We start from the raw sequence: 11467 nt of genomic DNA on the forward strand, positions 1-11467 counted from the left end.
TCGGCCATTGGAAAGCAACTCCTTCGGCTTAAGTCTCAATTTCGCTTTTGTTAGTTAAAGGCTCGCCAGAGACAATTCCCCGCAGGATAAAAGGCTGAAGTATTTCGAGTGTCTTCGCAACGGGCAAGAGTTCAAAGGCAATTCTAGATGATTATTTCCCCACCCACCCCCTTCTCGGCTCCGCCAAAACCACCGGCTGGAACAGCCCCCCCCCGTCTGAAATGGGATAGAGTCTCCGGCTTTTGAGTCGTGGGGTTGGACTAGATGACCTCCAAGCTCCCTTCCGGCTCGATTTGGGTTGGTTGATTGAACCAGTAGAATGAAGTTGTGGATGCTCCATCCCTCAGTGGAGGTTTTAAAGACGAGACTGGGAGAGTCGCTTGCCTGGAATCCTGTAGACTTCCGGCTTGAGCAGGGGCTGGACTAGAAGATCTCCAGGGGCCACAGCTCTCTTCGGATCAAAAGGGGCGGTTTTAAACCAGGCCGCTGACCGGCGCCCGCAAGAACGGGGCCGCCGCCGCCGCCGCCGCCGCCGGGAAGGCGCTCAGCGGATAAGCCACCGCTCCCCCTGCCAGGCTGAGCAGCGGGGGCGGCGGGGGCGGCCCGTGGGGGGACAGCGGCAAGGCGGCCAAGGCGCTCCCCGTCAGCGAGCTGTCGTGGTACAAGACCGGGACGCGGACGATCCTCTGGGCGGTGGAAGGAGGCAGCTGCGCGGCTTCCAGATCGGCGGCCAGCTGGCGCTTCCATTTGTTGCGCCGGTTCTGGAACCAGATCTTGACCTGCGTCTCGGTCAGGCGCAGCGAGGCGGCCAAGCCGGCCCGCTCCGAGCTGCTCAGGTAGCGCTTCACGTCGAAGGTGGACTCCAGCTGGAACACCTGGCTTCGGCTGAAGACGGTGCGCGTTTTCTTCTTGCGCCCGCCGCCGCCGCCGCCGCGCGCCTCGCCTCCCGCCGCCGCCGCCGCCTCCTCCTCCGGCTCCTCCGGACGCCGCTTGCTCTCGCAGACGCCCCCACCGGATCCGGGACGCCCCTGGCCGGGCTCTTCGCTCTCCTCGACGGGCTTGGGCTGGGCTGTCCCGCGTTGCTGGCCGCTTGCCTTCGGCTGGGGGGCTCCTTCGGCGGTGATCTCCGGAGAGTCCCTGTCGCTGGCTGGTTGGGGACGGGGGGCAACGGGGGGCAAAGGGGGGCAGAGGGGGAGGGAAGAGGTCAGTCAGTCCGCAGTCGTCGGGGGAAAAAAAACAACCCACCCCCGTCAATTCACACCCGCCGCGTGCCCGCAGCCCGACCCTCTCCAAGCCCAAGTTGGGGTTGGCACCGGCGCAGGACCCCGCGGTGGGCGCTGCAGCTCCGTTTCCCCCCACTAAAGAACCAGACCTCTCTTCCAAGCCAGTCTCGCAGAACCTTGGGCTGCGCTCCGGCACCGGGACCCCCGTTTTGGGTCTCCAGCGCTCCGGTCCCGCAAGCAGCCGGGACAAAGGGAGCGGATTTGGATTGTCGGGGTGTGGGGAGAGGGCTGCAGGAAAAGACCCCGCTTTCCTACCCGCGAACTCTCTCCCACTCCCGGGAAGGACCAGGCCCCCACGGAATGGAGCGGGAGACCGAACCGGGGGTCGCCTCTGCTCTTCGGCCCGACGACGGGGGCTTTTCAGCAGCGTCGGGAGGTGGGGAAGGGAGCAGATCTCGCTCGCCCGGCCGGGCCCGGGGAGAGCGGGAGACGGGGGCGCAGGGTGCGGGACTTACTTTCCGGACTGGCGCAGCTCCTAAACGCCTTGCGCGCCCGCCGGTACCACTCCAGGGCGTTTTCCCGCAGCGGCGAGCTCAGCTCCAGGCGGGGTCCCCCCGGGGTCCGGCAGCAGGCGAGGGAGCAGGGTCGGCCGGGCTGGGCGCGGGGTACCGCCGGGGTCTCCTCTGGGGCCTGGCCCGGGCCGGCCTCCCTCTCCTCCTCCTCCTCCTCCTCTTCCTCTTCCTCCTCGTCTTCTCGCCGCCGCCGTTTCGTTTGGGCCGCCAGCAGGTTGGCGATGAAAAACGAGGACACGCGAGCCGAGGCGGCCTGGACGTTTCCCGACGCTTGGTCCGGCATCCTGGAACGAGGCTGCGGGCAGCCGGAGCCGCTGCGCGCGAGGCCGGCCGCTTTCAGGATACGGGAGCCCGGCCGAGAAGAGGAGCCGTTCCGGAGGATCGCATCGCTCCCTCAAGCCAGCCAGCCGGCCGGCCGGCCCGACTCGCCGCTTGGCCCGAGGCACAAGCCAGGCCGAGAATGGGGCGCGCCGGGGCTGCCGCGCCCTCCCCCGCTCCTGCTCCGCCGATTTAGGTCAATTGGGCAGCCAAGCACCGGCGGGAGGCGCCACGCCGGGAGGTGGGGGGAGGGAGGGAGGGGCCGGCCCTCGTCTGCCGCTCTCATTGGTCAATTGGGGGGAGGTTGGAAGAAGACAGAAGGATCTGCCAAACCCGCCTCCCGCCCTGGGAAAAAAAAAATCAACGAAAATGAAATGAAAAGATGCGCCACGCTCGCCACGCCCCTCCAGCCCTTTCCCTTGCTCCATTTCCCACCGACCCTCCCCCACCGAGCCCGGTTCTGCGGCTGCCGCGCGCGCCAGGCGGCGGGGTGAGGGGCGAGCGACCTCCCCTCTCGGGCTCCGCAGCGGAGACAGCCCGTCGGGAGGGTTGGGAGACCCCGACGCGTCGTGGAGACCAGCCTGGGATCTTCCGCGGGGCCCGGCCACGGCGGGGGTGTCCCTGGGGGGGGGGAGGGGAAGAGTGGGAGGGCGGCTTCCCCCCCCCCACTCTTCCTCCCCCTCCCCCAGGAACGGAGGCTGGAGGTGGTGGGCCGGCAAGGAACGGAGCTCTCCGCGGGGCGAGTGCTGGCCGGCTTCCCCAATGCCCACTTGGAACGCCGATGGGAGCCGCAGCTCGTCCTGGTTCTGTCCCGGCCCTTTCCCGGAGCCTGGGGCGGCCCGGAGAGTCCCGCCAATGCCCAGAGGGCGTCCGCGGGAAGTCAGAACGGCCGGGCGGGTGGGAACTACGGTGGGAACGACGCCCTGTGGGGACCGGAGGCGTCTTACAAGGCGGCTCCGGGGAAGCCAGGTCCCGGCGCATCTTCCCAAGGACTAAGGACGTCTTTCGCCGCCTCCCTCGGTGTCCCAGCTCCGACGGGCGCTGGGGAGAAAGGCGGCCCGCGTGGGGATAAGTGGGGACAGCTGTGACACCTTAGGAACCGGGGAGCTTCGACGGCCTGGAGCCCAGCCGCGCGCCCTTCAAACCCGGAGCATCCCCGTTAGAAAGACGGTTCCGAGTTTGTCGAAGGCGTCCTTCCTCCTCCTCCTCCTCCTCGTCCCTGTCTCGGGACCAGCGACCTCCGACCCTACCTCCGCTTCCAGGTAAGCCTGACAAAGAGACCGAGTTTTCCTTTGAGAGGAATCGCTTTGTTAAAATAAAAAAAAAAAGGGAGACGTGCATTTTAAAATGAATGCATATATTGGGTTTTTTGCAAATATGTAGAGGGCAAAGGAAGGAGGAGAAGCGATTTTTGTCCAAAGGGGCCGCGTCGCTTTTCCCTGAGCTGCGACCGCTTCCATCCGAAGGCCGAGCGGAGCTGGATCGAGGTCGGATTTTGACCGGAGCCAGGCGGGGAAGGGAAAGCGAAGGAAGGATGACAAAGGGCCGTATCCAATTCATTCAGAATAGAGTTGGAAGGGACGTTGGAGGTCTTCTAGTCCAGCCCCCTGCTTAAGTAGGAAACCCTATACCATTTCAGACAAGTAGCTGTCCAGTCTCTTCTTAAATTCCTCCAGTGATGAAGCACCTACAACTTCTGGTGGCAACCGGTTCCACTGGTTAACTGTCCTCACTGCTGGGAAATTCCTCCTTCATTCCAGGTGGCTTCTCTCCTTGATCAGTTACCATCCATTGTTTTTTCCTCCTCCTCCTCCTCCTCCTCCTCCTCCTCCTCCTCCTCCTCCTCCTCCTCCTCCTCCTCCTCCTCCTCCTCCTCCTCCTCCTCCTCCTCTTCATTTCCATCTGTTGTATCCTGTCCTGCCTTCGGATGCTTTGGAGAATAAATTGACCCCCTCTTCTTCTTTGTGGCAGCCCCTCAAATACTGGAAGACTGCTATCACGTCGCGGCTAATTCTTCTTTTCTCTAGATTAGCCAAACCCAAATCCTGCAACTGTTCTTTTCATATACTGGTATATTTATATTTATACACACACACACACACAGAGAGAGAGAGAGAGAGAGAGAGAGAGAGAGAGAGAGAGAGAGAACGGTTGCAAGGATTTGGGTTTGGCTAGTGTGTGTGTGTGTGTGTGTGTGTGTGTGTGCGTGTGTGTATTTGTCTCCAGGCCCTTAATCATCTTAGTCGTTCTTTTCTGCACTTTTTGTTTCTCAAATTGATTGACAAGTCTGTCCAAGCTGAAGCCTTCTGAGATTCTTCCGAAATCCTTTCTCTCTCGAGCGAGCGAGCGAGCGCCAGTCCAGTCCTGAGGTTGCTTGGGATCTCCTGAGTTCGTGGGAAGGTCTCACACCAAAATCACAACCGGTTTATTTTTTAACCCCATCCCTTCACAATTGTTCCTGGCAAGGAGCCTCGTTGTTCCTTGGTCTCCATTGGCTTTTCCCCACCAAGCCCATGAGGGGGATGATGAGGGGGAAGATTTGGGTCCTATTTATTTTTAAAAAAATAAATAAATCTGGTCATTTGCGGGGTGGGGGGGGGAATGCGGAGAGGCTCTTGCCTTTTTCCCCAATGCAGACTGGCGGGGGGGGGCTCCTTCTTCGTCCCTTTATGCGCGAGGGTATCCCAGGGTCTTGTGAAGAAAAGCAAGATAAATGTGTAAATAGAAATAATTGCCTTGTCTTCCTGATAAAGAAAAAAGAGCCTTTATCAACCAGCGTTTTATTTTTCCTTCAAAAGAAAGAACAACAACCCACGGAATGATTCTGAAAGAATGGTAGGATAACGGAGGAGGCTAGTGTGGTGCGAAGAAAACGACGTCTAGAAATCCAGAAGAGTAATACACACACACACACACACACACACACACACACACACACACACGGGGAGTGGGAGCAGAGACAGAGAGAGAGAGAGGGAGGGAGAGAAGAGAAAGACAGACAGACAGACAGAGACAAACACACACACATACACACAGAGAGACAGACAGACAGACAGACAGACAGAAAGAAAGAAAGAAAGAAAGAAAGAAAGAAAGAAAGAAAGAAAGGCAAGGAGGGAAGAAAGAAAGGGACAGACAGAGAGAGAGAAGAGAGAGAGACAGAGGGAAAGAAAGAAAGAAAGAGACAGAAAGAAAGAGACAGAAAGAACGAAACAGAAAGAGAAAGGGATAGAGACAGAGACAGAGAGCAGAGAGAGACAGAGGGTAAGAAAGAAAAAGGAAAGACAAAAGGAGAAAGAGAAAAGAGAGAGACAGAAAGACAGAAAGAAAGAAAGAAAGAAAGAAAGAAAGAAAGAAAGAAAGAAAAGAGAGAGACTTTCTGATTTCTTTTAATTGCTTCTCCCTGCTCTTTTTTTTTCCGCTTTCAGAGCTGAGCGTCGGACTAACGTTTTGCTCGGAAAGAATTTGGTTTCCAAAGTGGAAATGCAGGACACTCACCCGCCGAATAAAGAGATTTTCTAAGGGAACGTTGCATTTGGTCGGGGACCAAACACTTCCGCTTGGCTTCCGCTGGGTTTTCTCTGCCACAGGCAAGAAAAGGTTCTTGCAGGAAACAAAACGCGGAAGATTCGAAGGTTTTAAAAGCAAACCGAGAGAGGCAAATTCAGTTTAAGGGGCGGTATTTATTTTAAAAAGCAGAAGCGGCCATTAAAAAAAAAAACGAACATTAGGGTGGACAGACGAGGAACCTGGGCGAATCTGTTGCGATATTTTAAATAGACTACTTTTGCAAATCCGTTCCAACCACCCATCCATCTAAATCTGCAGAGGATTTCTTATTATCTCCTCTGCTTATTCTCATCGGATGGGGCACTGAGAAAAAGAAAGAAAGAAGGGAAAAATACCGCATGCCATTTAGAAAGCAATCCATGGTGGACTAAAATAACGCGAACTGTTTTTAACTTTATACAAAATCCGCTGGTGAAGTTTCAAGACTCTTGTACTTTACTCTGGATACTTTCTATTTTAAAAAAATATTTTTTCCAGCCCTAATATTTTGTAATAACTATTACACAGTAGTAAGAAGTGTTATCGTATTAATAATAGCGTGATGGCATCAAATGATATAATAACGACCATTGAATGTAACAAATAAATATTGGTAAAGATTAGCCTTCAATCGAATTGTAACGCATTAATTATCTGTAACAATGACTTATGGGGAAAACTATCGTGCTTGGCACGCTTTGCCGTATTTTCATAGCATGCAATATTATTATGTCAGTGGGCAGAAAAGAGTAGACCTCTGCTTTCTTTCAGGTTCAGGAGAGTATAGAACAATAGGATGAAAGCTATGAAATTATAATCCATGTTTCAAGCAATTTTTTTCTGCTTCTGGTTGAGCAGAAAGCAAGTTCAGTAAAATAGCAAGTGGGCGAAAAATAAGACTAAAATCAGAATGGGTGATTCTTTTATTGTGGTATTGTTGGTTTGTGCATCACAGGGAATCTTTTGCATGCCTGCGTTTTTATTTTTGGGGGAGGACGGAAATACATCTGATTAATTTGGTTTAGAGATTAAAAGTGGAAAGAAAGAAAAAAAAATGCATGGGCAGTTTATGTATGTGCAATAGTGCCACCTAGAGGAAAACGTTAGTATCTTTTTATTACTTTATTATATAATAATAGAGTATATAAAATATAAAAAAAATACGAAAGAAAATAGCAGGAAAGGAAGGGAGGGAAAGGGCGAAGGGAAAAAAAGAAAGAAAAGACATTGGACTCCCAATTCCCTTTGGGGCAGTAGAATAAGATCATAGCATCAAACCTAAACTTTTTACTTTTACATAATAATATAAACTAGCCATTTCTATAACAACAAACCTATAAAATGGATGAGCAGCTCGCTGACCAGAGACAGGAGAAGCCCAGAGGCTTTGGGTGGAGAGGCCACACAGTTGCAGCTGATCAATGGAAATTAGAATGGAATGGAATGAAGAATAGAACAGAATGAAGAATGGAATCGAACGGGACAGAACAGAACAGGATAATAGTAAAATGAATTTGGAATGGAATGGAATGGAATGGAATGGAATAGAATAGAATAGAATAGAATAGGATAGAATAGAATAGAATAGAATAATAGTAGGATGAATTAAGAATAGAATGGAATAGAATGGAGAATGGAATGGAACAGAATGGAACAGAACAGAATAACAAGTCTGGAAGGGACCTTGGAGGTCATCTAGTCCAACCCCCTGCTCAGGCAGGAAACCCTATACCCTTTCAGACAAAAGAAGAACTACCTCCTCCTCCAGATCTGAGAGCAGAGGGGGCTGAGAGGAGGTAGGCACAAAGAAGGTCAGTCAGGCTACTCTCAAGGAGGCAGCTTCAGCCCTCTTGATGAGCTGCACCAGGAAGCAGTTATTTAGCTCAGCAAGGGGTGTGTGTGTGTGTGTGTGTGTGTGTGTGTGTGTTTGTGAAATGATGCTGGGAGAAGCACATCTCTGTTTCCTTGCTCTAAAAATGAAATGTGGATGAAATGAAATTAAAATAATTATTATTTGAAATAATTAAATTGAATTGTTGGATTGTCCCGCAGCAAGTTGTCTCATGGCGAGTGAGCCATGTTGAGTTGGCCATGATGAGTTGGTCATGTTGAGTTGGCCACGTTGAGTTGGTAATGTTGAGTTGGCCATGTTAAGTTGGCCATGTTGAGTGGGCCATGTTGAGTTGATCATGCTGTATTGGCCATGTTGAGTTGATCATGTTGAGTTGGCCATGTTGAGTTGGCCATATTGAATTGGCTGTGTTGAGTTGGCCATATTGTGTTGGCCATGTTGAGTTGGCCATGTTGAGTTGGCCTTAGCGAGTTGACCCATACCGACCTCAGAGGCAGCATTGCAAGGGTCTCAGGACTCACCTCTTCAAATTGGCTGGGGTGGGGCAAGCCGGGGGGTGGGCAAAGAACCAGAGGAGGGGGTGCCCTTTCCCACACTCCTAAGGGAAGCTCCGATGGAGAGCCAAGTGATTTTGGCCAACTGTCGTCCCTTGAATAAACCCGAGGACGCAACTCGGGCCGAAGCAGGAGAGGAGCCCCAAACCTTTGGGGTAATATCCCCCCCCTCAAAAAAAAAAAAACCCTGGCATTTCCTTCCGAATTAGCTGCTTTCCTCAATTACATCCTTTCCTGAGCAAGGCAGGAAGAAACAACGGGCAATTAAGAAGAGGCTCTCTTGATCAACTTCCTTCACAAAGCGCCCATTTGCTTAACCTTTCTTCCACCGCTTGACCTTGTCAGAAATGTTCAAATATTCAAAGGCCGAGGGGAGGGGAGGTCGAGGCTGAACTTTTGAGTCTTCCGGCTGAAATCACTTTGCCCCTTTAGTCCTTGCTGACCGACGTCTTGAAGTCAACAATGAGGCACTGTGCCCCCGGGCTCTTTGGGGTGCACCGTGGTTGCCTTTGTGCCCCAGGTAGAATCTTGGTAGGGCAAAGTCAGGGGTCCAGAGGGGACACGGGACACCCCTCGGATTGAGAGGGGGTATCCCATGGCCGTGAGGCTGAATATTCAGGACTTGGGAGAGCCACGGTGGCAAGACAAGTTGTAAAATGGGGCTGAACAAATATCTCCTTTCCAGAACTTCCAGGAGGCCCATTTTTCACCCTCCCCAGGCTCCGAAGGCTTTCCTCAAGCCTCCGGGAGGGTGAAAATAGCCTCCCCTGGCTCTGGAGGCCCTCTGGAGGCTGGAAACAGGCTGGGTCTCCTTTGGTTGCCCTGCACAGGAGAACGGAGCTGGAAAGCAGGTGAGTGGGGTGAGGGGAGAATGGGGATTGTGCAGTATCCTTCCCCTGCCATGCCCATCAAGCCACACCCACCAAGCCATGCCCACAGAACTGGTAGTTAAATTTTTTGAATCCCACCACTGCTGGGAAGGTCTTCTCAAGAGGTTCTGGCTAAAACTTTCCGGGTTCCATTTTTGGTCTCTTTTCTGGGAAGAGAAGAGAGACACAAGGGAACTATGGATTCCGAAAAAGCAGGTGTGCGACTATTGGAATTGGCCACCCCTGGAAGAAGGGTGGGGAAAGAGGGGAAAGGCCCAGAGCTCCGTTTTCCTGGAAAGCCTTTGCTGTTAATGCTTGCAATATTGATCCTTTGTCAGGTAATGCCTGTGTGCTCCAGACCGTGGATGTCACAGCCTACCTTTTAAAAGCAGACAATCTCAGAGAGATTCCACCAGTGGTGGAATTCAAAATATTTCACTACCGGTTCTGTGGGCGCGCTTCTTCACACAGGCGTGGAGCATTCTAAAAGGGGCAATTTGAAGCATGAACACTTACCTTACCCGGGGTGGACTGCTGGAGGTTCGCAGGGGTTCGGAAGAGCCCCTAGCTAAGATTCTGTGCAGTTTGAAGAACCCCAAATCTCACTCCTGTCTGGCTCCGCCCATCCCACCCCGCCCCGCCCAGGAGCCTCCACACGGCCTATTTTGGATGCCGGTAAGTGCAGGGCATGCACAAAGGCTCAGGGTGGGCGAAAAATGGGCCTCCCGGAAGTTTGAGAAGGCCGGAAATAGGCCTGTTTCTGGCTCCCAGAGAGCCTCCGGAGCCTGAGGAGGCCGTTTTCACCCTCCCGGAGGCTCAAGGAAGGAAAAAAATGACCTTCCCCACTATGGTGCAGGAGGCCAGCTAGGCCATGCCAATCATGGCCACTCCCACCCAGCAACCAGGTAGAGGACCCTTTGCTAAAATTTTTGAATTTTTTGACCTTACCTTCAGTGTTGGTGAGTAAAACAGCTGAGGCGTGGCAATCTGCTCGGCCGCCCTAATCAACTGAGTTACAAACAAAGGAAATATAGGACAGGAAAGGGTGGGGGCAGGTGAGCGGGCCCAACTTCCAACCAGTGCTACCGGATCGCTAGAACCGGTGCAAACCGGCATCATACCACCTCTGTCTTCCACTGAAAAGAGCAGCTCAGTCAGGTGTGAGCAGCTCCCAAGAAGTCTCTGCCAGGGTTCCGGTTAACACACCCAACGGAATCAAAGCTGCAAGGCAGGTATGTTCCTCAAAGCATAGATTTATTAGGCTTGTTGTATTGTCACATCTGGGGAAAACCCGACTCTGAAGGACTCAAGGTTTTCCCCACCCAAATAAAAAAAAACCAAGTTCTTTCTCCTGGTTCTCTGTCCCTAATGATTTCTTCCAACAACCAGTTCACCAAACTGCTCAGAAAGTTTAACAACCGATTTTCCCGAAGTGGTGCGAATCGGCTGAATCTGTCATGGCCCTGGTGGACACTGACTCTGAAGGAGAGGAGGAACAGACAACAGGGAGTGGAAGTGTGGCTCTGGAGGTTGTGGAGGAGGCTAGGGAAGAGCAGAGACCAGCTGGGCAGTCAGAGAACCCAGGCCCATCCCCTATCCATCCTAGGGCACGCAGAGAGGAGAGGATAAGGGAGAGATGTGGTCTACTGGGGAGGAGAGGGCCTTGATCCCCTTGATGGGCTGCAGATGTGACAGCTGAATAAGACTACGGACATGCATACGGGCAAACGCTGGAAACAAAGCATGGAAATATCTCTAGTTAATGGTTCCTCTCTGAGTTTGGCATCCTTCCCAGTGTGTGCTCTGTTATCTGTGGACGTCTTCCAGCCCTTATCTTGCCTGGTTTGTGTTGCTTTTTTCCTTCTTCTTGTAACCGTTTGTGTGGGAGTTTTTTGTTTTCCATTAGGAATATTCGGAGCTTGGAAGCAAAGTGAAGGAATAAAAGGGGCTTCACCTGTTTTCTGTGACTGTGTTTGTTCTGTATCCCACCCTGGGTGATCACACTCCCCCCCCATCACATGTCCGTCACCTGGTCCAACCAGATCACATTCCTCCATCCTGGCTGGCTTTGGCTCATGCCTCTCCAACACCTGGTCCCAAGGGAAAGAGTGTTGTTTCGGCTGCACATCCCCCCAGCTATTTTTGTCTCCCCCCCCTTACATTCCCACAACTCCAACTGGCCTAGCTGTGGCAGCCCTGAAGATGCTCCCAAAATGGCTCCTTACCTGGGGAGTCTCTACTCGCGGACGAAAGATGCGAAAGAAAGGGAAGGGAAGTTGAAGGCTGACATTAAATTTTCATGCTTAAAATTCCCCCTTTTCAAACGTTCCACACAGGCGTGCAAAGCGCGTGCCCACAGAACCGGTAGTAAAATATTTTGAACACCATCACTCCTCTTCTGGCTGCAATCACCCCAGTGTGCTTGGATCCCTTCCACAGATCTGGTGATCCTCTCTACTCCCTGATCCCTTGGCCTGGGAAGTTTAGTGAGCTTTTGAGGATCAGCTTTTTTCAATGCACTGGCCCAATT

General features: G+C 52.8%; 1 protein-coding gene across 2 annotated transcripts in view; it reads right to left on the reverse strand.

Annotated features, from left to right (window-relative positions):
* The window catches only part of HMX1 (H6 family homeobox 1), a 243007-nt gene extending 240828 nt beyond the window's left edge, over window positions 1-2179 (reverse strand). The window contains exons 1-2 of one of the 2 annotated variants that reach the window (XM_087936532.1): window positions 1739-2179; window positions 446-1147 (exon numbers count right to left, since the gene is read on the reverse strand). In XM_087936532.1, coding sequence (XP_087792658.1) covers window positions 474-1147; window positions 1739-2078 — 1014 coding nt within the window. In that variant the 5' untranslated portion in view covers window positions 2079-2179 and the 3' untranslated portion in view covers window positions 446-473. Of the gene's footprint in view, window positions 1-391; window positions 1148-1738 lie in introns of those variants that run through there. The other variant, XM_087936531.1, reaches the window with a different exon arrangement.
* Window positions 2180-11467: the final 9288 nt, after the last annotated feature.

This window comes from Pseudonaja textilis, chromosome 6 (genome assembly GCF_049901715.1).
Source record: "Pseudonaja textilis isolate UNSWEBS1 chromosome 6, rPseTex1.2, whole genome shotgun sequence".
Taxonomy (NCBI): domain Eukaryota; kingdom Metazoa; phylum Chordata; class Lepidosauria; order Squamata; family Elapidae; genus Pseudonaja; species Pseudonaja textilis.